At 36.1% G+C, this 27,155-nt stretch overlaps 4 protein-coding genes across 4 annotated transcripts; 2 read left to right on the forward strand and 2 right to left on the reverse strand.

Annotated features, from left to right (window-relative positions):
- The first annotated feature begins 709 nt into the window (after positions 1–709).
- On the forward strand, positions 710–5,507 carry LOC120017039 (protein disulfide-isomerase). Its single transcript, XM_038870087.1, has 10 exons — positions 710–955; positions 1,682–1,712; positions 1,822–2,109; positions 2,201–2,389; positions 2,504–2,629; positions 2,977–3,114; positions 3,208–3,327; positions 3,555–3,672; positions 4,335–4,447; positions 4,967–5,507. Exons 1-10 carry the CDS (start codon positions 783–785, stop codon positions 5,183–5,185), a joined length of 1,515 nt encoding a protein of 504 aa, XP_038726015.1. The 5' UTR covers positions 710–782; the 3' UTR covers positions 5,186–5,507.
- Positions 5,327–7,679, reverse strand: LOC120017040 (two-component response regulator ORR9-like). The gene is made up of 5 exons (XM_038870088.1): positions 7,311–7,679; positions 7,002–7,105; positions 6,177–6,254; positions 6,015–6,082; positions 5,327–5,931 (listed from the first exon to the last, which is right to left on the reverse strand). Exons 1-5 carry the CDS (start codon positions 7,483–7,485, stop codon positions 5,682–5,684), a joined length of 675 nt encoding a protein of 224 aa, XP_038726016.1. The 5' UTR covers positions 7,486–7,679; the 3' UTR covers positions 5,327–5,681.
- Positions 7,680–16,911: 9,232 nt separating this feature from the next.
- Positions 16,912–22,691, forward strand: LOC120016896 (delta-aminolevulinic acid dehydratase, chloroplastic-like). Its single transcript, XM_038869866.1, has 12 exons — positions 16,912–17,346; positions 17,651–17,762; positions 17,910–17,983; positions 19,477–19,545; positions 19,627–19,710; positions 19,811–19,880; positions 20,439–20,494; positions 20,872–20,993; positions 21,644–21,715; positions 21,804–21,885; positions 21,971–22,048; positions 22,265–22,691. The coding sequence occupies exons 1-12, from the start codon at positions 17,029–17,031 to the stop codon at positions 22,430–22,432; spliced, it is 1,305 nt and encodes a 434-aa protein (XP_038725794.1). The 5' UTR covers positions 16,912–17,028; the 3' UTR covers positions 22,433–22,691.
- A 332-nt stretch (positions 22,692–23,023) lies between these two features.
- Positions 23,024–26,892, reverse strand: LOC120016895 (IAA-amino acid hydrolase ILR1-like 6). The gene is made up of 3 exons (XM_038869865.1): positions 26,353–26,892; positions 25,624–25,749; positions 23,024–24,089 (listed from the first exon to the last, which is right to left on the reverse strand). Exons 1-3 carry the CDS (start codon positions 26,839–26,841, stop codon positions 23,298–23,300), a joined length of 1,407 nt encoding a protein of 468 aa, XP_038725793.1. The 5' UTR covers positions 26,842–26,892; the 3' UTR covers positions 23,024–23,297.
- Positions 26,893–27,155: the final 263 nt, after the last annotated feature.

Below are 27,155 nucleotides of genomic sequence, written 5' to 3' on the forward strand. Positions count from 1 at the left end.
ATTAAAAAAACAAAAAAAAAATACAGAAAGACACAAAACACTCAAAAGCAATCGTTGGGCACTTCCGAAGACACCGTATTACACTGAAAATCATCAAATGACTGCCGAACGATCTTGATTTCTCTTTCAACAAGAGATGACGATCTCACTCAAATCTGAGCAGCTCACCAGTACAAGGAGTTGTCCACAGCCTTCAGTGTTTTTTTTTCAACCCTGTTACTCGTCCCAATGATCCCAGTCACTGAGGTGTATGGAGGAGATTAAAAGTGCAAGTGGGGCCCTCACTTACACTTTTAATCTCCTCCATACATCTCAGTAACTGGGATCATAGACAGTTGTTGGGACAAATAGCTTTTTCGATTTTTTTATGCTCCACAGAATCCAAATATTAATATATTACCTTATTAAACCATATTCAATATCTAAATATGTTTATATAATTGCCCTATATTTCTAGATTTATCATCCAAAATTTGAAGATATACATTCCTATATTTTCCTTGGGTAATTAAGCCTTCTATAACAGGATACCGTGACACTACATCTCCAATCAAATCACTCCACGTGGACATTAACGATTTCTGGAGCGAGTACTCGATATATATCTACTCTAGAGAGTGAAATCTGTAAATATGGACACGTGTCGTCACGTGGTAACGCCATATTTGTCTCGTTCTCTATCCGCTCACATATCTCCTTTATAAACCCCCAAACCCACGGACTTGACTCCCCACTGAGCACAGACACCGCAGCGAAAGCTTAGGGAGAGGAAATCTACGAAGATGGGGCGTAGGCTTTCGATTTGGTCCGCTGTCTTTGTTTTCGCTTTGATCGCTTCGTCGATCTCCGCTGAAGAGGCTGAATCGAAGGAGCATGTGTTGACGTTGGATCACTCCAACTTTGATGACGTTGTTGGCAAGCATGATTTCATCGTCGTCGAATTCTACGCTCCGTGGTATAATTGATTGATCTATTTTTTTCTTGGTTCTGGTTTTTGCGACTTTAAAATCTTCGTTTGATGGATTATCGGTTCTTAATTTTGCTATCTGATGGAGATGCGTGCATTTATAGGTGTCTGTGCTTGTATGATGTATCTATGTTTATGTATATGTATGTTTGCGTTCACGTTATGAGTTGCTATGTTGAATTGGATCTAGGATCTGGAGTTATGCTAGATAGCTTTTGTTGACTTCTCTATTGGAGGTGTAACTTTTGTTTTCATAAATGGTTATACCTTTTTTCCCCAATTTTCCATGCTGATTCTGTTTCGCCCTCAAATTGAATCATTCAATCTATTGACATGAAGGGGCCTAATTATTTTTTTTCCTCTCCAATTATGGGTACTTAACTTCAGAAGCCCTTGCAGGGGCATATGTTTTTTTTTTTCTTTTCTTATTTGTGAGTCAATATGTTTGTCGTGTGGATTTCCAAATGAGGGTGAATAGGATTATACTGATGATATATTTATGTGCAAGGAGTTTGCAAGCAAATCTATGATGTATGCATGACTGCAATTGCATCATGAGAATGATAGTTGTAAAACTACCCTTGGCGCCTCTGTAAAATACTGCTTAGTATTCATATGTTTTTTGTTGGTATTTTAAGTACTGTAACTCTGACCTAAAAATGTTGATCTTTCTCACATGGCTAATCTCGTTTCCGACCTTTCATTGTGTTATAGGTGTGGCCACTGTAAGAAACTCGCTCCTGAGGTAATTCATTTGGTCCATTGTTTATGTTTGGATTTTTTTTCATAGACTTGAAATTGTTTGAAAGTTAGATTGCATATTTGGCTAATGACGTACTAATATATTTTTGTAGTACGAGAAAGCAGCATCAATATTAAGTAGTCATGATCCTCCTATTGTTCTAGCGAAAATTGATGCAAGTGATGAAGCTAACAGAAAGATTGGTACCCAGCATGAGATCCAGGGTTTCCCCACCCTTAAAATTTTTAGAAATGGTGGGAAGGGTGTTCAGGAGTACAAGGGACCTCGTGAGGCAGATGGTATTGTTGACTATTTAAAGAAGCAAAGTGGTCCAGCTTCTGCTGAGATAAAATCTACTGAAGATGCTAATAAACTTATTACTGACAAGAACATTGTTATTGTAAGCTATCCTCTGTTTTTCTTATGACACTTTTTTATCAAATATTTCTATGGCTTTCCTTGTTATGAACGATCTATACATCTTTTTGCAGGTTGGCGTGTTTGCAAAGTTTGCTGGGGAGGAGTTTGAGAATTACACTGCTCTGGCTGAGAAGTTGCGCTCTGACTATGAGTTTGGTCATGCTTCAGATGTTAAGTACCTCCCACGTGGTGAATCATCTGTGGCTGGGCCTTTGATTAGGCTGTTCAAGCCGTTTGATGAACTTGTTGTTGATGTTAAGGTGCATACACTCTACTAGGTTTTGGATTTTTTTTTATAGTTGGGATTATTTTGTATTAAGAACTCCATGATACTGTGTACAGTGAACTATCTTAACAGTGTTATATGCCCCCAGGATTTTAATCTGGATACTTTGGAGAAATTTGTTGAAGAAACTACTGTGCCAACTGTCACTATCTTTGATAAGGACCCAAACAATCATCCTTTTGTTGCCAAATTCTTTAACAGCCCAAATGTGAAGGTATATGATCCAGCAGGCCTTCTCCTCTTTTGTGTTTACTAAAATTTATTCATTCGCTCCTGTAAACAAATGCTAATTTATTGCTTTGCAGCCGTGATATGTGTTGTTTTAATGAGATCAAAATCAAATTTTGTTTAATATAACCCTTTTTGGCTTTGTCTGTTGGGAGTGAATAGGGCTTGATCACATGAACCATGCATTATTCATTTATACTAATATAATATACACCTTACAATAACTGTAAGGTTAAGACAAAATTAGAATAATGTGCATGAAGATTAAATGTAAAAAATAATTTCCCTTGTATTAATATTTTACTCTGCTAAATATAATTTTCTAATTGGCAGGCAATGTTATTCATGAACTTTACCAATGAAGTTGCGGAAGCTTTGAAGACGAAATATCGTGAAGTTGCTGAGCAATACAAAGGGAAGGGCATAAGCTTTCTAGTTGGAGATCTTGAGGCCAGTCAAGGTGCCTTCCAGGTCAGTTTTTGTTTAGTCCGCCAGTGTGTGCTTTAGGTTGCGCTTGCAACATTTCCTTTTACATGTATTTACTCTAATTGTTTGAATGAACAGTATTTTGGACTCAAAGAGTCGCAAGTGCCTCTCATCATCATTCAGGCTAATGATGGTCAGAAATATTTGAAGCCAAATGTGGAGCCTGACCAGGTTGCTTCTTGGATAATGGAGTACAAGGTAAATACTTGTACTTGCTTAACTGGTTTGCAATGGAAAGAGAATTTCTGTCTTGGTTATAGATAGTTGAAGTTTACTTTTTGGTGATAATTGGTTGGCATTTCACTGGGTTTGTACATGTTTTTGGTGACACGAGTACTCCTAACTTCAGATAAAGCCTGGGGTTGGTTGCCAGTGTTAAGTTAACTATAAAAAATAAAAAAAAATTGCTCAAATAATATATGCAGGATGGGAATGTTCCACCATTCAAGAAGTCAGAACCTATCCCAGAAACGAATGACGAGCCTGTGAAAGTTGTGGTTTCTGAAAGTCTTCAGGACATTGTTTTCAAGTCCGGTAAAAATGGTGTGTGATTACTTCCTCCACTTCTAACTTTTTTCCTGTCTTTATTGTTCCTTTAGAATGTGGTGTGTGATTTCTGCAGAGTTCTCATTAGCCATTGATATTGCAAGCTTAGGAATTGCTTCTCTGATCAGTTTCTGTAGTTTTCTCCTTGAACTACTACTCCAGAAATTATAATTTCCTCATATATTGTTATCGCTGAGATCTATAATATTTTGAAGATAATAGTTAGGGAACACAAGATAATTATTTGCCTATCCTTCAATGTCATGCAAGTTGACCAAGGTTGGATGGGGATTGGGGAAGCAACTTAGCATCCATGAAATACGGCCCATGTAGTTGTTAATTCCAAAAAGACCATAAGCATTTCTTGATCTCTGATATCGCTGTGTAACTTTGGCCCTTTTAGATGTTGTCTATATGTTATCTGAGTTATGGGGTGTTGGCTCAGAGCCTCATAGTATTTATTAACTTTGTTGGACAGCTAATATTATTTCTGTGGAATGTCCTTTGATTTTTATTTCTAGGTTCCTTATGTAAGTTGAATAAATTTATTTATCAAGAAAATTTGATACTCACTGTGCTGTTGCAAGTTACAACATTACCAATGGGAGTACTAGATTCTTATGTAAAAAGTCTTGCATTCGACATTTTTTATTTTTCAGTTCTGCTGGAGTTCTATGCGCCATGGTGTGGACATTGCAAAAAGTTGGCTCCAATTTTGGATGAAGTAGCAATCTCATATGAAAGCGATCCCAACGTTGTCATTGCAAAGCTGGTAAGTTTTATTCTTGTGTCCAGGTTTGAACTTGTATCTTTTAAGTCATAACTCTCAAGTCATGCTCTGGTGCATTATTGTATGCCATAGACTGTTAATAGGAGGATGCATTGTCAGAACATCATTTCCTCATGTTAGCCTTGTTTGTGTTGGGACACAAATGCTACAGTCCTTTGTTGAAAGATTTAAAACTTGTGAAGTACTGAATTGATGAATTTTTTTTTAACGTGGCTCTACAAATTATTCTCCACTCTTTAGTGGTATTGGTCCTTGAAGTGAACCTCCACTCTAGCACCATGAAGAAGACTGCTATTTGGTTCCGAGAACATATTTCTTTAGATCCTAATAAAGAACTCTTTCCTCACAACCATGCATTCAGAAACATTATTAGATCTTTTTTCCTCGGTGTGAGATCAAAATATAATCCTTATTAAAACAGCGGTGCTGGAGATGCATTAGCTTGTCTTTTATGCAAGAGGAATGTGGTGTTAATGCACTTTCATTTTGGGTGATTTTCAGGATGCAACTGCAAATGACATCCCAGGTGATGCTTTTGAAGTCAAAGGTTACCCAACCCTGTACTTCAGTTCAGCTAGCGGAAAATTGACACAGTACGATGGCGATAGGACAAAAGAAGGTATCATGGAATTTATTGAGAAGTATCGGGATGATAAAACTGCTGCCCAGGAACCCATCAAGGAAACCAGCTCAGAGGAACCTGGAAAGGACGAACTTTAATATAGTTGCTATTTACAGTCTTAGATCAGTTTTGGGCAAACGATGTTAGAGTTGTTTAGCTTGGCCTAGCGGAATAATGTTTACTTCATCAAAACAATAAGTTATCGTAGGGGGAACAAAAAGTAGTAATGTGCTTCTGTGTTTTTTTTTTGTTACTCGTTGCTTATTGCTTAGCAGAATTCCATCATTTGCACAGTGATGAATGTGAGAAACTGTTTGGAATCGGAAAGTCCCCTATTCACATGAACCATGGAAAGAGTTCAGATTTTCAATTTCTTAGAACGTAGTGATGGTTAGTGACGACTGTGGTTACTGAATAAAAGAACCTTTTCCTTTCCTGAATTGCAAGGCTGCACCAGTTGCTCTTTCATTGCGCAATTTGTACTTATTTTCTGCATAAATTGTTGGAAGTTTTTGCATATTCAGTTTCTGAAATTATCAGCCACAAGCAGACACGATCCATGCGTGTATTAGAAGCAGAAAGCTAGAAGAAGTTTCATACAAAAGCAAGCCCTTGAACTTTAGGTCTCCGGTCTGTTATCTGTGGAGAAACTACCGCTTTCCTTTTACTAAAGTTACTTTGATTACTGCTCTTATTGCTGCTGTTGTCATTCTCATTTTGGCCGAAAGTGTCGGTGCTTTTACAAGCATTGTCCAGGGACTTTAACAGGTGAGGCTGAAGCTTCTCCAAATCAGATAACTCAACTGGTTTCAACAAGAATTCCTCTGCTCCTCCTTCCAAGCACCTATTATTATCCCAACCCATTAATCTATGTGAAAAAAAGTTCTATTCTTTATGAGAAAAATCAGAGGGGAATGAGAAACTCACATGGTGATTATGGATGGTATGTTATCTGATGACATCACCACTACTGGAATATCTTTCAAACAAGATCCCTGTACACAAATATTTTTACAGATACATATATATCCAAAACTTCCACATTAATTCAGTACAGTTTCTATGGGTTTTGGGGTGTTTTATTTTTACCTTGACTCGTTTCAATAAATCATAGCCATTCATCCCAGGCATACAAAAGTCTGTCATGATCAAGTTTACTCTACTTCCCTGCATTGACCATTCAATCAAATAAATCCAGAAAAAAATAAAGATTGAAAGTAGCAAAGAATGGGAAAAAAAGGAAATGCAGAAAATTAAATATTAAAAGATTCCAGCAAATGACAGTCTTGGTCCTGGAAGATCAGGTCCTTGGTGCAGTATGAGTCAATGGGAAACAATAATTATTAAAAATACAGGGACAACAATAGAATCTATGTGTCTGAGCAATGGCGTCACGACTCTCCATCCCAGGTGGTTCCCCAAAAGGTACCCTATTTCTCTGCTGCATGTGAAACTCCAGTGTTTTGTTTGGTTTGTGTTAGTCTTTCAGACTTCTTTTTCCTTTTTTAAAAAAAAAAAAATTCTTTCGTTTTGTTTTTACAGTCACATTGAAGATATGGGGACCAAAGACTAGTAATCTCATGATTTCTTACACCATAAATGATAACTGTGGCCTAAACCCTATATCATCCAGCTCCTCCATATTTCTTGCCTAGATACAAGATTAGTTCATGAAATCCATTTGCTGTTGAAGAGGTGATCATCAGATGTTAATGGGTGTTTGACAAAAAAAAAATGATTATATAAAACTCCTGAGAGATGGCCGCTTCAATTGCTGAACCAAACAAGACCTTAAATTGTGGGGCTTGATTATAAAATTGATTAGACTAAAATGTGAGTTGAAATGTTGATTATAAAACAAGTGAAATCAGATTGTTAAGAACTAGAGAGAGAGAGAGAGAGAGAGTTCCTTACCTCTTGTTGTATTGACTTGGAGGAAGAAGAGGGAGAAGCTGTAGAATCTTTGTCAAGAAGACCCAGGTACTCAAGAGCTTTATCTACTGAATCCACACAAGTCACTGCACACACATATATATATACACCCTCAAACACATACAAACTAAGGACTAAAACAATCAAACACCCAGAAAAATCTTGAAACAAATAATTAAAGTTATATATATGATCTGATGGATATATATATATATATACCCAGCACATAAAATGTTTGTTCACTGTAATTCACATCTTGATAAGAAAATTACTGTTGAAATTAACAAGTACCTTGATAAGAAGACACTCTAAGAAGTCTCTCCAAAAGCTTCCTTTCAACAACACTATCATCCACTGCCAATACATGAAAATGCTGCTCTTCTTGTTCTTCCTCCTCCTGTTGCTCTTCAACATGTTGCTGTTGTTGTTTGTCTGCAACATCCAAATGATCCAATACCAACTCCATTTGGTCAAAAAATAAGAGAGAGAGAGAGAGAGAGAGATTGTGGTGGTGGTGGTGGTGGTGATGGTGGTGGTGGTTGCCGTAGTTTTTATTAGAAGTAGGTGAGAAGCAACAAATGAGCTAGCAAGGTTACTGTCATTGTGTGTTGTGTTGTTGTTGGTGTTTTTTGTGCTAAAATGTGATCTCTTCTTAGATTCTGTATATAATACAACAACTAGTGTTGGGTACAACCACTCATATCATTCTCTCTTTCTCACTCTTTTGTTTTTTTGTATTATTTTTCTTGGTTTTGGACTTTGTTTGATTGCTAAGGAAAATCCGGAGATCTTTGTTTCCTCTATTTCTTCATCATACTGTTTTTCTTTTTATTTATTTGTTGGGTAGGTTTCATAATTGATATCCCCAAAGACTTTGAAAAAGTTGTGCTAACTAATTAAACTACTAATCACCCTTTAATTAGTTATATTTTTTTCATCATTAACTTAATTTCTCTACTCAGCTTTATTATATAAATATAATTTCAAAATTATTCATTTTTTAGTACCGAGAATGACACTCTACAAGTTTCTCCTTTAAACATCCGATATGGACCTAAACTTAAGCCGTCAGGACTGCACGCACAATAATTCCCCCCTGACAACAGAGACATCTGATATGGGTCTAAACTTAGGTTGTCAGGACTGCGTGCACAATAATTTCTCACCTGACAACACGATAAATGGGTCAAAACTTATAACGTGGCCGTAAAGATATTGTTCCTGGTGAGAATATAACTTTTACATTGGATGCTCGATTAATTTGTAAGTAATTCTTGGTTGGATCAATTTGTTCCAACTAATATGTAGGGATGTGACAATTCCACATATAGGTATATTTATCACCGCATTATATATAGGGATGTGACTCTTTCATAGGTAGATTATTCTTTTATTGGATTTTTATGGTATTGAATTTTCAACGGACAAATGGGACCCGATTAATAAAAATACTAATTAATATGACTTGAAAAGTCATTCCAATCTCTTTTTTCCTTTTTTTTTAATGTTAATTCCAATTTAAAATAATGTGATAAATGGCGCTTTCTCAATCTTTGAATTTAATAAAAAAAATTTCTTCTTCTTGATAGTTACAAATATTATAAGGCTATCGGTCTATGTGAAGAAAAGTTGTTCCTTCTAGATTCATGAGAATCAAGTCATCGGTCTATACGAGAGCCCTGATGTAGAAGTCATTACAATGACTATCACAAACGTTCATTTTGTTTACCAAATTTTAAAAATAAATTGTACGTCTGATTAATAATTGTTATTGCAGGGGCCCTTAACCCGTGAATACTCAAAACTAATTACATAGAACACCACACAAGTCAATTAAATATATATATTGATTTCTTAACTAAACCAATTCCTCATTGGAAAAGTGGAAAACAACTCCTAATTTAATTTATTGCAATAAAAACTATGCAACTATCAACTACACATGGTTGACCATAATTTTTGTATTCCCCACACCCTTCAATTGCATTGAATCACTGACTTACACTGATTTTTATTTCCCTTATTTGAAATTTAATAGGAGAAGATAATTAAATTAATTTGAATTCAATAAATTAAAAGAAAAAGGAATTAAAAATTAATAAACAGAGCTGCATGAGACCAACAAAATAATTAGAATTTTGAGTACTGAAAAGGAAAAATTGGACCACATGTCTAAATAATGGATTGCATGTAATAATATTTGAATTGGGCCCACAACCCCAATTTTTTTAAAAAAACTGTGGTGTGGGTGGGGTCAAACGCCCCGAATACCAAATCTTTGTGGGCCCGAATCTCGCCAAAGTGTCGAATCTGTCCCCATCGAGGAGAAAAGTTGATCATTTCTTTGTTTCAATAGTACTTTCACACCCGTGTATGGGTCCCGCTCCTTGTCGGCCACGTGTTCTGCCTACAGTGGTTTCCTGTGGATCTGACGTGCTTGCACATGAACCGTCAGATCACGTCACTGTCACGGACATCGTTGCCTTTGATTATCCGGTTCTGGTTTTTAGGTACCATGATTCATGAATCTGATTTTTTACATGATATCTGATATATATATATATAAATATATATATATATATAGAGAGATAAATTTATATAATATTTATGTAAATACATTCTTATTTAAGTTTGTAATTAGATTTAAATAGTTTAAATATCATCTTAATATTTCAACTATCGATGTCATCGGTAAAAGATGGGTGACCAAGTGCAGAGCGGATATTGTTGAAAGCATCTAAGTAGTAAGTCCACTAGACCACCACAAGATGAATACATGCTCTCCTATTTTGACTTCTCCAGAGCCTCCGATAGCACAGTCGACGATTCTCTACCCCTACAGAAGGTTAGAGCGACAGAAATTTTGAGAATTGGAAAGAAGATCACAGAGGAGAAAAAAAAAAAAGTCGTTTAGCATTAGCGAATAGTATTAATAAATAATTAAGTTACGTCAAATGCATGATTAACTGGAGGTTGTTGTTTGAAAACCAGTCATGATTGTAGCATGGACATATATAATGCATGATTTATTCAATAGACTCTATACTCACACATCATATGAACCAACCATCTCATAATTTTTTTATGCAATCCTTGTATATGATCAAACAAAAGGAAAAGTGTGATTATTGCCTACCCTTTTTTTTTTCTTTTCTTTTTTTAAATATTTAATTTATTTTGATGCTTTTGGATTGCAAAAACTGTCTATAATGGTAGAACTAGTGTACTACTGCTACTACACTGTTGCTTTTTTATATAATTGACTTGTAAGAAGAAAAGTGGGTCCTATCTAACTAAAGAGATCTTGCTTCAAGAGATCTCCTTGACCCATATTACCTTAATTTGGTCATCCAGAATCAAATTTTAGATCTCACTAGATTTAGGTATTTGGGCCCCACATTGGCTGTTGTTAACTCTTTAATTCAAAGAGAATTTTCAAAAATTTGTTTGTGATGGCCCATGAGACCTTTCATCTACGGCCCACCAAAGACTTAGTTTCTCAAGTCAAAAAAAAAAAAAAACAATAACAACAAAAGACTTGATTGACTTCATCAAGACTTGATTTCTTAATTTGTAAGAATATGTGAAACACTAATAAAGTTAGTTTGAGCTAATTTTCTTAACCGAGAATGACAGCATATAAGTTTACCTCCGAGAATGACAGAATATAAGTTTACCTTTTAGATATTTGATGTAAGTCTTAATTTGAATTGTCAAACACGTATGTGTGCACAAAAATTTCTCACATGATGATATAGTAAATTATTGCAAAGCTCAATGCGTGGCCACGAGGGTTTTACTCTAAGTGGGAACTAAACTCAAGACTTTTCGAGTCTATATGATTTCACACCAAAGAGATTCATCAATTAGATTATCACTCAAATGATTGAGTTAAATCGATTGCGTTAGCGAATAGTAGTAATAGAAGACTTGATTTACTTCATCAAAGACTTGGTTTCTTAAGGTAAAAATATGTGAAACACTAATAAAGTTAGTTTGAGTTAGGTTTTTTTTTTAATTGATAACAACGCCATACAAGTTTGCCTTTAGGATATTCGATATAGACCTAAACTTGGATTGTTCGGTACGCGCATACAGAAGTTCCCCACCTAATGATATAGTAAGTTTGGCTAAAACCCAGTGCGTGATCATAATGATATTGCTCATAGGGAGAACCAAACTCAAGATTTTTTGAGTCTATATGGTTTGACCCAAAAGAGATTCATCAGCTAGGTTATCACCCAAGTGGTTGAGTTAAATCATTTTAATTGAAGAATCTAAATTCAACTCACAAAATTGATATCAAAGGGGTTTGTTTACAAACCTATGGTTCAATAGACTTGTTAACTTAAAAGGGGTTGCTATTTGCTATTATTATTATTATTGTTTACCAAATTTAAGGCGCACAATACTCGTCAATCAAATTTTATTAAAACAAATTTAGAAAAATGTGAAGGAGACTGAATAGGGTTTCGTCCGATTATGGAAAACTTGCAGAGACAAGTAAGAGATAGCCCCCACCACCCCCCACTATACATATATATTTACATCAAATCAGAATCCGATCTTTTCATGTACAAAACTATATATACTTTATTTAGTTGAAGCATGAGAAAAGGCAGATTTCATGGCTTGACTAGTTGTGGCTTAGGAGATCTTTATGGTCCCTCCATCTCTATGCCCACTAATAAAAGCATAGAGAGATGAGTTTATTTTGCGTAGATTGGTAATTGCGTTTGACTCCAAATCACAAACTTGTTGGTCCAAAAATCTTGTATTCTTTATAGATGCTCATTAATTTGGGCCACCCACACACACCCCAAAAAAAAAAAACCTTGATTTTCAACACCCTTTGAAAATTTATTATAAATGGTGGACTAATCAATGATTGATTATGTGAGTTTGGCTTAATTCGTAGATGGGTGTCAAGGGTCTGCTGTAGTTTTTACCACAATAGACCTCACTGTAGCTCTTTTGAAGTATAAAGAATTTTTTATTTAATTTTTAAAAATTATAAATCTGTAGTATTCGGTTTAAAGAATCCGACTACATATTTTTTTTTATTTGAAACAAAAATCAAATTCGTCACGATCTAGACATCGAATGTTTTGTGTTTATATTCGATGGTATAAAATTGTCATGCATTTTTCATGTTAAATATAATTTTTGTTTAGTATAAAAAATATACCGTTGCGTTCGTTATGATGAATACTACATATTTATTATTTTTAAAAATAAAAAATAAAAATTTCTGTTAACTTAAAATTGCACTACAACATGACTTGTTGTAATAAAAATACAGCAGATCCCCGCCACTCATTCGTAGATACGAAAGAATTCATTAATATTCACCAAAAATATCTCCACCGAATATTGTCAAGTATGAAATCATAACAAAAATCAGTAATGAGAACAATATGTGTGTGTCAATTTCATACTGAATTTATTTTGAAATATTGACATCTCTATACTTGGGGATTTGGAGGAATGTTTCTCACGAGTATGAATTTGATGGGTGTGGGTCACAGAAAGAAATAATTTTAATTTAGACAATTGATGGGGTGTTTGATTTGTGTCGACATTCACATTTCTTCTTCATCAATTACTATTTGTTTCTCACGCTTGATATTATTTTCCAACTACCTACAAATCATTAATTGATTCCGTATATTTTATACAATTAAATATTTGTTTAAATCTAAAATACGTTAACTTATAAATTGTCAGGCGTTTCGTGATATTATTTGATAATTTACCAATAAAGATACGAAATGTATGATGTTGATGACAAAAAATTCCTCCAAGAACATTGATTGGCCGGAGAAGTGTGATATAGGGCTGGTCTGAAAATTGGAATTAATTAAAAAAAAAAACCAGTTAGTAGAAATAATTTTGTTAGGCTTGAAATGATTGAGTTAGATTTTGTTCAACGTTGTTCGAATTCGATGAAATTTGATTGATTGAAACGAAACGACGTTCTAAACCGAATTAGGAACCTTTGGCTCCTAGCCCCGCCCTCTTTTCTCAAAATTCCATCGTTTCGTGCCTCAAACGCGCCATTTTCTATTTTGAGGGCATTGTCGTAATTTATATTTTTCATCATGTTAGGGTTGTAACCGGCCCTAGTGGTCATTATCTTATACTTTTATGAAATATAACAAAACCTTAGAGAGTTTTTTTTTTCTCAATTTCTGATGGATTAGAATGTTTATCATTTTAAATGAAACATTGGTTTGACCCTTTATTGTTCTGTTTGCGTCAAAGCGTCACAAACATATTTTTGAAATAAACTCGTTGATAGAACTTATATTTTTTTAAATGTATATGATAGTTTATACGATGCATTTGACTGAACGTATCCATTAGCGTCTATGATGATTTATAAACTAATGTAGACGCTCTACCAAACATACCCAAATGTATCTTTTTAGTTAGTGAGCATGCACATTGCCTTTCACTCACACACATACACACACCATAAATGTCAAAAAGAGCAAGAGAAAAAGAAAAAGGCAAATTAAAGGAAATGTGTAAGCTCTTTAGATATGGTTGAAAAGCAAATGTCCATGTTTGTCATGATTATCAAAATTTTTCATGCGTGAGAATCAAAAGGAAATCTTGTCTACATGGTCCCATCACAACCAAATTTCTCATGCTAGCTTACAAATGAAAGAAAATTGATGTCCATAATTCTGACCAAATTGTTGTTGATGCTGATAAAGGGATTCAATTCCAATCAAGGACCCATGTCAATAAATTAATGTGGAGTTTTATTTCACATGCCCAATATTGGCATATAATTTGTTTGCTAGAAAACATTGGAATCTATGTAGATAAGTGTGTGTGGCTTTTCTTTGTTTGTTTTGTTGTCCAATTTTTAAAGTTATTATTTGATGTTTTGAATTGTCAAATCACTGAATCCAACGACTATTCATTTAGTCATGTCATTCTTGATTTTCTTTCTTTTTTTTTAATGTAAAATTAAATTGGATTATGAAGTGCTTGCATATGGACTACTAATTTATTCAAAACTTTGGTGTGTATATGTTAATGTTCATTTAATAGTGACTGGTGGGGTTCTGTTGTAATTTTATTACAACTGGCCCCACTGTAATGCCTTTTTGTGCAGTAAAATTTTTTTTAAAAAAAAATCATAAATGTGTAGTGTTTATCGTAACGAATCCAAATATATAATTTTTGTTGAAAACAAAAATGAAATTCAACGTGAACAAGACATGACAATTCTAAACCATTGGATATAAACTCAAAATATTCGATATTTTTATCACGATTAATTTGATTTTTGTTTCGAATAAAAAATATACCGTTGGGTTCTTTATGAAGAATATTACATATTTATGATTTTTAAAAATAAAGATAAAATTTTTTGTTACCTATAAAAGGCATTACAACAGGACCTACTGTAATTTTATTCCCTGGCACCCATAGTGAGCAAAAGTATTTTTTTTTTTAAAAAATGATAAATTTGATTGTATTAAATTACCCAATGGATTAAGTAATTGAGACCCGTAGATACTCGTGTCTCCATAAATATGTAGTACAACCAAGAGAACTTAAAATGGAAAACATAAAGACACCCATCACCGAATAATCCCATATGATACCGTATTACACCCTAGTGAGCTAAAGTTTGCACTTTGAGATTGCAACTAGTCGTATTAAAAAAAAAACTCATCTTGGGCTTTCATCATATTGCAAGCCCATGCTTGATGTAGCCCATAGTATAGAGGAAGGAATTTCACTAAGCCGTGACTCATGGTTTTGATTACCTTTTAAGTTTTAAATATAGGAATTATGCAATTATATATTATTACTTGTAGAGTCATTTAGTTTTTTTTAACGGTTCCACTAGTCATACATAAACAAACATTTATAAATGTACATCCACTTATGTGGCATGCCACATGGGACTTGACATGGCAAATTCAAACCACACAAAAATCAAGAAAAAAAATGGATGAGCTTCTCTCACATCTCTCTCCCCTCTCTCCCTTCTCTCTCCAACCAATCTCCATTTACAACCTTTCTCTCTCTCACTCCAACCACTCTCCACCTGCAACCTCTCTCTTTTCATCTTTTGGAGACGATGCCGTAGATCTTGACGACATTACTGTTAGATGGTAATGAGAAAGCCATGGAGAAGCACTAGTGGAGGTTGGTGGTGGTCTTGAAGATTTATAAAAGTGAGATCTTTTAAAGCAAGGGAAGAGAGTGTCAAATTTCCAAAAAAAATTGATTTTGTTTAGGATTATCACTGAGAAGAGTGAAGACCTTGATTTTGTTTGAGAATCGGTTTGTAAATTGGAGGTCAGATACTGTGTAATTATCAATTTAAACAATGTAATCAAGGCTAGATACTATGTAATTATCAATCGAAATAATGTAATTAGGACATGTATAAAATAAGACAGTCATATCTTCATAGCTTGGTTTGTTTAGGTTTGTGAGCCTTTACTGTTCTTTCTTGGTTGGTTGACCACAATTCTTATTTGCGAGGGCGACTACAGCTACTGCGTTAGCTGTTTAGATCTTCCATGTTGTGGGATTGTTTTTTTGGGGTCCTCCATGTTATGACTTTGGTGTTTGGGGTCTTTCATGTTGTAGGTTTGTTTATCTTTGGTGTTTGTGTTGTTTTTGCCTCAGAGCTGATTAGGGTGCTCTACTCTTTCTCTGGACGTTCGAAGCTCTATTCGAACTGAATAATTACACATTGATATTTTTTAATTACATTATTCCAGTGCGTAACACCCAACAAATTATCGTTGCGAATAGTTGCTAAAAATAACAAATACTTATGTCAAATATAGTGTGAAGTAACACCAACGTAGTGTAAATATCACACCAATAGTGTAATACCAACTTGTACCACACTCTGAAATTTACAAAGTATATACATCAAATATAGTGTGATAAAGAACAAAACACGCATAATAATAACAATTATAACGTACTTATACAATCAAACACATAATACCACCTCAAGATCATGTAAATAATAACAAATAGACTGTATTTATAGAACTTATCAAGCAATAGCAATGTACATCAGTGGTATTCACCTAGAATATTCACTGGCACTCTGCATTGTTGATGTTCCTCTTCTATCTTTAGCTCAACTCTAAAACAATAGCAAAATCCAGTTCGAATAGCCACAAACACGGGTAAAAGGAGAAATTTTACAACTGGGTGGTTCGAGTTCAAATGTTCTACTAAGCTCCACAAATGGTCTAGTAGTGTAAACTGAATTTATGCTTCCTCCGCTTGATCTAGATCCGTAGCTTGAAGAGCTGGAGAGAGAAAAAGCTTAGGGTTTAGTTTAGGATGAAGAAGACAAAGGAGAGAGAAGTTCTCTGTAATAAGCAAAAGTGGCACACAGATCTATGAAATTGTCCAATTATATATCTATATGAATATAATGGAATTGTTAAAACAAGTATATATCTATGTGAAAACTCTATGTATACTTATGTATGTTTAGTCTAGGGATGTTTGGTGTTTTCGTTTTTTTAAACGTCAACGCCACGTGGCACTCTGACAGCCACGAGTCACTTTTCGGTGACTGGATGACTTATCGTGAGAAAATTTTCATCTTTGAGTGTCCATATTGAGAAATTTGAAACAGAAGTGACTGAGTTGAAAAACAACTCATCTTTCATTGATCAAAATAAGACTTTATTCTTAAAAATACTGATGCAATTGCTCTTAGAAAATTGTTTTCCTTATATAAAAAAAGAAAACAATTATTTTTTGAGGTCCATGGGTCTTTTGCCATTGCAAATCCTGTGTACTTCTTGGCCCAGCCCGGTCCGAGCCAGCGTGTTATGCATACAAAGCTAAAAGCCCGTTAGGAAGTCCAGGCCGAGAAGGCGGGTGTCGAACTTCACGGTCAAAAGGGTAGGCGCATTATCTTCTCCTCCAGGCTCCAACCACCATCGTCGAGTGTCTGTCGTACTCAGAGTAGAGGCAGAATCGATTCAGATAAGGAGACATGGCTTCGAAGGTTGTTAGTACGTCCTGTTATTTACCGGCAATCAACTCTTTAGATTGCAACAAGTTCGATGGCCTCAAACCGACTGTAGTCAATGTCAAATTATCTGGCATTTTGGGGCCTAAAGCGATGGCGGGGTGTCAGTCACGGTGGCTTTTTGCGGTGAGAGCTAGCGATTCGCGTGATCCAGTGACGAAGAAAATGGGGCTGAGTGATGCCGAATGTGAGGCTGCTGTTGTGGCTGGTAACGTGCCTGAAGCACCTCCTGTGCCGCCTAAGCCAGCTGCCCCAACTGGAACTCCTGTGGTTCCTGCACTTGTGAGTTTATTGTTTTTTTTTTAATTGAAATGCTGGAATTTAATTTGACTATGTTAATTGTTGTGTTCTGGCCACTTTTATCTGCGTTTGAAATTAGAGTTCTTTATGTTTAACTGTTGCTCTAGCCCTCATCAGCTTGGCTGCCATTTTTTTTTGTTCTTTATCTTGTACTTTATCTTTATTTGTGGGGGTTTTTTTAAGCTCCAGTCCTCTTAAGTTTATTGATTATCAAATTATTCGTTTTGATTGTTGGTATTGGTGCATTCTCAACTTTCCTTTGCTGTTTGATTTTGCATGTTATCAGCCACTTAGTCGACGCCCCCGACGTAATCGCAAGTCACCTGCAATGAGAGCATCATTCCAAGAAACTAATTTATCTCCTGCAAATTTTGTCTATCCACTTTTTATTCATGAAGGTGGGTATTGCTATTACTAGGGTAATTTGTTATGCATCTCGCTTTTTATGATTTCGAGCCATTATCTCACTGTCTCCCCCGTTTTTGTTTACGTACTGTCTTAGTTTACATGATAAATGATATTTTGTATTACTTCTGACTTTGTAGGTGAAGAAGACACACCTATTGGAGCTATGCCTGGATGCTATAGGCTGGGGTGGAGGCATGGACTTGTTGAAGTGGTCAGTTGGATCTACCCAACTTATGTATCATCTGATTAAGTTACTTGCAATTAAGATTGTTTTTATCAAAAAGGTTCAACGACTCTGCATTAGGTAGCTGGTAGTCTTGTGAAGGTGTTAGTATTATGTATTGCAAAAATGATGTAGCTCTACTGCTGGAGGAATCGTCTTACCTGAAAACCATTACTAAAAGAAAACTTTAATGAATCTGATGCCAAACTGCCCTTGGCAAGAAACTAGATGAACATAAAATGTTGCGAAGAAGAGTTTCTTCACTCAATCATTATGATGTCTCTACAAGCTTCATATTTGATCATTTTTTAATGTCTTGATTAGTATGACATATCATATAGGTTTGAAATATCAGGCATCTTTTTCACTTTTATCATTGGAAAAAGGGTGCTCGGGGGTTCCTCATTTTTCCATTTATATTTGTTTTGTGCTGTGTTTCTCATTTTAACTGATTATTGTATTTAGTATGTAAAGTTATTTAAGACTGATTTTAAAGATTGTTTAGTTTGAATGCTATTTGTTTCTTGTAACTGGACCAGTCTGCAATATGCTCTAGTTGTAAAAGAGTTCTTTAAATCTTCAAGAAGGTTGTGTCAAGGGGATCCTTTAGGATTGAATATTTTGAGTGAACAAGTAGACGAGTTCTGATGGAAGGGTTTTGAGTAGTTAGACGGGATAGGGAGCTTTGGTGTCACATCTACCTTGAGCCGATGGTAGTTTGGTCTCCCACGGTGTGGAAAGGAGCAAATTCTTAATTTAAGATCTATCATCCTGTGTTCTGAAGTGTTTCCAGATTTGAAGATTAATGTCAGAGTGTGAATTGATTTCTGTAGGAAGTGGTATTGACATTAATTCTTTGACAAGGATTCTCGTATGTGGTGTTGGATCTTTTCCAACGTTTTACTCAGGACTTCAACTTGCGGGGAGGTTTAATACACGTGTATGGAATCTATTGTGGATAGGTTCAAGAGAAGGATGGCAAGATAGAAAAGTTTTAGAATGTGCAATATCAAATGTACTTGTATGCTAAAAGCTTGGAGAATGTCTGAAATGGATTTCTATGGGGTTATTTTAATTATGAACAGAGATGGGACTCGGCAGAATTGAAGATTGTGAAACAACCTTGGCCTGTTGAGGTGTTGAAGCTTTTAACTCAGCTGGTTCTAGGATAATGAATTGGTATGAGTTGTGATGAACGGGCATGGGACTCAGCAGAATGGAAGTTTGTGAAGCAACCTTGGGCTGGGGATAGAGGAGGTTGAGGAGTTGAATCTGTTAAGCTTTTAACTAAACTGGTACTTGGACAAGGAATTGGTTTTGGTACGAGACCCTTAAAAACTCAATATTTGGAATTTTTTGGAATGACTGGAAAGAAGGATTCCATACTGCAGTATCCTATATAAAGATTTTGACATTCCCTATATAAATGTAAAATCCTTTTAGCATAATGCAGAATAATATTGGTGTTTTTTTCCATGCAGGTTGCAAAGGCTAGGGATGTTGGTGTCAACAGTGTGGTGCTCTTCCCAAAAGTTCCAGATGCCTTGAAGGTGTCTGATCTGCATCAAAATCTACTAATCTACTCTTCACTTTCATAGGATGATGTCATGTGATTTGTTTTGGTTTGTTAGTCTCCCACAGGAGATGAAGCATATAATGACAATGGATTGGTCCCTCGAGCAATACGGCTGCTCAAGGACAAATATCCTGATCTTGTAAGTCCAACAATTACTCTTTAAACTGCATGCCTTTGAGAGAAGGGGTCCCGTTGTGGAAATGTGACTTTTTTTAAATCTTCAATTTCTCTTTCAATAGGTGATCTACACTGACGTTGCTTTGGATCCATATTCCTCTGATGGACATGATGGTATTGTGAGAGAAGATGGTAAGTTGAGCAAGTTCTACTTCTTTTTATCTTGTTTGAACATAAAAAAAGTATGGTAAATCATTCTATTATTGGACAAATGTTCTATGTTCTCGTAAACATGTGTGCTTTGTGATCCAAGATCGTGAGGATAATTTGCTAAATGAAAATTTAAATTCTAATACTAATCTAGGTTTCTCCCATTTCATTGTCAAATAATTTCTCCTAGTTCATATAGGTGGTTTCGCTAGGGAGTTACCCCACAAGAGAAGCTTCCTAGTGTTGATGTTGTTAAATGACGTCATAAATCACTGATGAGATGTTACAAGTACGATCAGTCAAAGAATAACTAGAAGATGCAACATCTCAGTTCAAATAAAAAAGGATAGCCAAATTTAAGACTTTTATAGATGGAATGAATTTTTATCATGAGGATTAGAAAATATGAGTGTGCTGTGCTTTTTCAAACTTATAGCATAATGATGCAGAAGCTCCAAATTTTGCTTAAAGACACTGTACAGTCTGAACTTTGCAAAAACACATTTATCACAGAATTGTATTCCTTATGTTGTCCTACAGGAGTCATAATGAATGATGAGACAGTTCATCAATTATGTAAACAAGCTGTTTCTCAGGTAATTATGGATTTCTGCAACTAGATTTTGCAACTTTCCATAGAGCAGATACCTGAATTGGATTCTGAATATATTGTCACAAGGTTATGAGGGTTTGCTGACCTCCACTTGGCTAGTATTTATTGGTTTCTTCTCCTCTGATCCCTAATAGGTGGGGGAGGGGGTTACAAAATAAACGAGGGTTTATATTTTTTTTCACAGACTTAGCAAATTATATCAAATTTCAATTAGTAGTACACTGGGAGATATCTTTTGCCTTTAATCACAAAATATGTGAGCATCGGCGATTGTTTCTTTTAACATATGCTACGTTTTTGTTTCTTCAAGTCTTTTATCTAACTGGTTTTTTATGGTTCATTGTGTTACTTTCATGACAGGCACGAGCTGGTGCAGATGTTGTTAGTCCTAGTGACATGATGGATGGTCGAATAGGAGCAATTCGGGAAGCTCTTGATGCTGAAGGTTTTCAGCATGTTTCCATCATGTCCTATACGGCCAAGTAAGTAGATTAATTTCAAAATTTCCTCTGCTATGTTATATGTCACTACGTGTTGTTTCATAAAAAAAAAGTTCGAGAGAAAGAGCAGACTGCTTGAAGTCTTAATGTCCCATCATGCTCTTAGGATCATTCTTTACTTGCAGATGTCTTCTAATGTCTCATTATACAGATTGTTCGTTCTTGTTTTTAGTGAGATTTGAGGTCCCGTAAATATTGCATTGGCTTATTGGTGTGATGCAAGTCCGTGCTGTATCCTCCAGACTTGATGAATATTTCACTCCATTACACACTCTCTCTCTCTCACTCACTGTCGTATACTTGAACATGCTTTTCTTTCATTTTGGATCCATTATTATATTTGTTAAGAGACTAAATTTCTGTTGGATTATTCAGGCGGTCTCAGATGAATCATGCCCCAGACACTCCCTTCCAATTTTCAACTTTTTCATATACTGCCTGATGTACAACTTTTCATACCACCCCATGCACTAGCCTGTGGACTTGTCTCTGTCTAGCGTATTTCTTGACTGAATTGTATATGTGTGATTTCAATACTTGCTAGTGTAGGTAGGTGCTACATCATTTTTGCTGGGTCAAGGCAATGTGATGGCATTTAACGTGCCAGCCTTTGTCTTTTATTTTATGAACAGGTATGCAAGTGCATTTTATGGTCCATTTCGAGAAGCATTGGACTCGAACCCACGCTTTGGAGACAAAAAAACGTAAGTAGTTCATTAAAATTTGAATTTTTGTTTAATGTTTCTTCACATGTTTGCCTTTTGGACATTAACTTGGCTCGGTAAACAACAGTTATCAGATGAACCCGGCAAACTACAGAGAAGCACTGGTTGAGGCCCATGAAGATGAATCTGAAGGAGCTGATATCCTTTTGGTTGGTCTTGCTTTGTTTGGAATGTTATGACATTGTTGTCAACAATGGAACCTCTCACGCTAAAGTTTCTTTACTTGGTCTACAGGTCAAACCTGGTCTTCCTTATTTGGATATCATAAGGCTTCTCAGGGATAAATCCCCCTTGCCAATTGCTGCATATCAGGTACTCTCCATAATCATACTGTTTATCCCGGACTACTGATTATTTTCTCTTCTGAAACTTCTTCTGGCTTAGCTGTTGTCAGGAACCGAAACAATGGTTTTTGGGTGGATGCCCCTCACCTCTTTTGGATTTCGATGGTTTTTAGTTTTCCGGCATTACTGTCTTTGCATTTGATTTGTTTATACTGTTTCGACTTATTGGATTTCATTTATTCAGGTTTCAGGTGAATACTCCATGATCAAGGCAGGTGGGGCGCTCAAGATGATTGATGAAGAAAGAGTTATGATGGAATCACTGATGTGTCTCCGGAGGGCTGGTGCTGACATCATCCTCACATACTTTGCCCTGCAGGCTGGTAGATGTTTATGCGGTGAGAAGAGGTGAGACATGTTTGATCTATCATTCAGCATTTCAGCATTTGTTAATATGGGCAACTTGAGTGATTTCTTACCTTTTTTTTGCCTCTGTAATCTGCATGTGACATGATGAAATTTAGAATAAAGCTGGAATTTACAATTGATTTGGTCATTGTGTTGATCTGTGGTATATCTCTTTGTAAACATCTTCTGCTCAATGCATGTAACATTAGAATTTGGCTGAAATGAAATATTATTTTTACTATTATAAGAAAATTTTATTGAAACTTATTGAAAAGGCACCAAAGAGGTGGAGCCGTGCAGCCCAAAAGGGCAATACAGGGAAAGATTACAGAGAGATATCTACGAGCTCGAAAAGTGATGACTATTACATGAATGATGAATCTAAATCATAGTAGTAAACCAATTTTCAATGACGGTATCTAGGATACATTGTTGGAGACCTATTTATTTTTCCTCTCAAGGCAGGTGGCCAAGTAGTAGTAATACAGGCTAGTTTTGCTTTTATGAGCTCATGGTAGTAAGATTATAGCATGAAGTTCAGAACTGTTTTAGCAAGCTCAATATGGGTTGCAGGTGTCATTAGGGTTTAGGGACATTGTGGGAAGAGCATTGCCATTCTATTACTGTTGAACCAGACCTTCCCAGTGTCACAAAAAATAAGTTATTTACTTTCAGCAGTGCAACTGTTAGCAGAACAAAATATACTCTAAGGAAGAGGAAATCTAAAATACCTACTTGTGCTCTAAAGCTGTAAGTACACAAAAACTAGGAGACTTGCACCAAAACTTGGAGAGAATGAATCAAGTTTGGGAAACTTCTGTTCTCTGTACGTGCTTGTGATTGAATTCTGCAGATTGTGAGATGCCATATCAACCATGCTCAATGAGATATCTTTCTGCTATAGCTGCATGAGTTGCAGCTCCGATAGGAAGAGCATCTTCATCGATCATAAAATAGGGTGAGTGTCCGGTATGTATGGAACCCAAGGTCTCATTTTTTATGCCAATGAAGAAGAAAGTTGCAGGTATTACTTGAGAGTAAAAGGAGAAGTCCTCAGCACCCATCACCTGTGGAACGACCCGGAAACCCGACGAACCCTGCAAATCAATGGCAACCTTCCTCACATGCTCGTACATTTGCTCATCGTTGACAGTCGGGGGATAAATCCCGGACTTCGTCTCAAAGAAATCGACAGTCGCTGAGCATCTGAAGACGCTCGCCTGACTGACAATCACCTCTTCAATTCGCTTGATAAGCTGATGAAAGTTTCCGCTAGAGAAAGCCCTTATGGTACCACCAAGAACCACTCTGTCAGGCATCGTGTCGAGACTATTGCCTCCATCGAACGTTGTTACTGACACAACCTGCGAGTCCAAAGGATTGGCTTCGCGGGACACAATGCCCTGTAAGCTAATGACAGCAGCGGAGGCAGCCAACACGGGTTCAACGCAGCGGGGATGGTCGTGGCTGATAACTGCCCTGAAGAAGCCGCATCCGGCAAGGAAAGGACCAGGCCTTGATCCAATGATTCCTGTAGGAAGTTCATGGGATACATGTGCTGCAAATATGGCCTCTACATCCTCCAGAGCCCCATCTTCAATCATACTTTTCGCTCCGTTCCCCGCTTCCTCTGCCGGCTGAAACACCGCTATTACAGTTCCCTGTAACACAAGACAATTAAAGATATATTTATCATTAGTTCCACAACCACAAAAACAAAAGTACAAAACTCTTGGTCGTATGCTTAGATGATTAGGAATATTCTAAAGGACCAGTAATTGTTAAATCTTCAAGAAACAGAACCTTGTCTCTGTTACAGTGTTACATCACTTTCAACAGGAACATGCATACACTAATTGACGGACAATCATCACAACTTCTAAAAATGGGGTTAGGTTTCTGTCCATTGAATACTTATTTATAGCAGAATCTTCCAAATGAAGTGTGATTCTTCAAGAAAGCTAGAGTTCCCCCAACCTCTCCACATGGTAAAGGGTCGTAGCTAGTTAGGTCCCAATTACACATAAAGTTGGTGTAACAAACATATATATATATAAATACTATTTTTTCCTGGACAATAAATAAATCATGTTGTGATTGCCCAACATTCCATATATGTGGTCTCTTTTTTTAAAGGAAAATTGATCCACAGAGAGAGAGAGAGATGCAAAAGTTATCACAAGAACACAAGCATTGAAGTTTGATGCTCTCAAACACATTACAAAACAAATTAAATGACAAACCATACTGTGTTTTTTTCCCCTTTTTTTCCTTTCCTTTCTTTCCATGGACAGACATCTCACATTTGATATATGTCGAGAGAATAAGCTGGAAAACAAGAAAGCTTCTTTAGGTCAAGCCTAACGATTATACGATCGACATGGAATCTCACAGCCCATTACTTCACTTTATGCCAATCAGTCTTGTCCATACAATATGAGTTATATATATATATATATACATATTTGTAACTTACGCGACCAAGGATCTTAAAATGTGGTATAGTGGGTGTTCATGCAATCGAACTAAATTCAAGGGATATGACTGCATATCGACGTATATTCTACATATAGTATATATCTACCTCTATATGTAAAATTTATAATGTGTTTTGGCCTGTGGAATTGACTATAATGAGATGAACGTGCACATATAAGGAACACAAGAAATTTTTTTTAAAAAAAAGAATGTGAAAATCCATATAATCAAAAATTTAACACCAACTTGGAAGGCCGTGAATTTTCCCTAATCCTACAACAAAGACCACACACTGACACACACACACTCTCTCTCTGTGTCTATGTATATATAATAAAGATATAAATATAAATCCCAGGTGCCAAAAATGGTAGTATGGTGAGCACGTGTTTTGTTGCCCTAACTACCAAAAAAAGTAGGTGCATGTCATGTACATATACATATACATACATACATATACATATACATATACATATACATATATATATATATAATACATTTTAAGAACCAACAAGGCAGTTAATACTCTAGCAGCCTTAGTTATGCTTTGGGGCAATAAGGCACCATAGAAAAAAATAGTCCAAAGGTGACAAAGCAAAAGCAGCCTTATAATGGTCCTAATTTTATGCTGGAACAAGAAGTTATGAACCTACATATATATAGGTCCAGAATTATTACTGAAGAAACTCAAACTTGTATTATATAATTATAACTAACCTTCAAGAGGTGTTGGCGAGACTTCAAGATCTTGACAGCACCCATAAGCATGGCAACGTGTGCGTCGTGTCCGCAGGCATGCATTTTTCCTGCTACTTTGCTCTTGTACTCCCATTCTACTGCTTCCTACACAAACATACTTTAATTATTACAAAACAAACACAGATAGACCGACAGACGGACACACTGACAGACAGACAGACAAGATTCAATCCCACACACTTGCTCTCCTCTTTTGTCATCATTTGACCTACCTCGACAACTGCACCAAATTCTCATTATCCAACACCACACATGCCTTCATTTAATAAAAATATCTACTTTTCAACTAGTACCAACTACCATATATATGTGTGTGTGTGTGTATATATCACAAACGAATCATGCGTTTGTTTTCTCATCTAAAGACGACAAATTTGATACCATCTACACAGAAAATTACGTATCGCTTAACACCCTCGAAGCCTGATTGCATATTAACCTTGTCATGTATTGAGTTTGAATTTGCGATCTTTCCCACATGCACTAAAAATTTCAAACAATTGATTTGACCATTTGAACTAACAATTTTTTTTTGCTTTGGTTAGATTTCAAATAGACGTAGTAGCCTAAATCCTAATGGCTAGTAATTATCCAATTTTTTCACATGTAATCTTAGTCAAAATTAATGTCAATCTTTTTGACCTAAAGAGAAAAAAGAAAAAAAGAAAAAAAGAAGCAAGTTGAAACCTGAATTGGGAGGGCATCCATGTCAGCCCGCAGCGCCACAAACGGAGGCCCACCAGTTCCGATCCAAGCCCGAATACCCGTTTTAGCCAACGGGTACTTATAACTGACCCCCAACCGGTCCAGCTCCTCTCGCACCAACCGACTCGTCTCGATTTCTTCAAAAGCAAGTTCCGGATTCTGGTGAATTCTCCTCCTAATCCCTTTCACCCAATCCACCGCCTCGGGCCGTCTCGCCAGGCGCAACAACTCTTCCGAACAGGCCTGGCTCCACTCCTCGCAGCCCAAACGCTTCTCAACCACCGGACCCTTCGATGTCTGATTCTTCTGTTGCTTCGGATTCAAGGCAGCGTTTGGATTCACGGAATTGACATCGAAGAAAGACAAGTCACTGTCAGTGGATGGAGAGGAGGTTGAGGGCAATATTGTAAAATTCAGGAATGCTAAGGGCATGATGAGGAGGAGTTGTAGGAAGAGAGCGTGAGGATTCATTTTTCTTTTTCTTTTTCTTTCTTGAGAGAGAAGAGAGAGGGGTTTGCAGGAGAATGAAGAGGTGGTAAATAAATATTATCGGTTTCAATTAGAGCACGTGGGAATTAAAAAGATGGGAGCAAAATAGGGCACGTGGTCGTGGGAAATAATATATATATATATACACCTATATATATATATATCATTACATAATAAATGACGATTATTAAGGAATCGAATGCTTCTTAGTTGGGACCCACCACTTACGCGGGAGTAGTTTCTTAAAATATTGGAGTTGTCATATTAAAAAAAATTCCCACATAAAGTTATAATTT

This window comes from Tripterygium wilfordii, chromosome 15 (assembly GCF_013401445.1).
Source record: "Tripterygium wilfordii isolate XIE 37 chromosome 15, ASM1340144v1, whole genome shotgun sequence".
In the NCBI taxonomy this organism is placed as follows: domain Eukaryota; kingdom Viridiplantae; phylum Streptophyta; class Magnoliopsida; order Celastrales; family Celastraceae; genus Tripterygium; species Tripterygium wilfordii.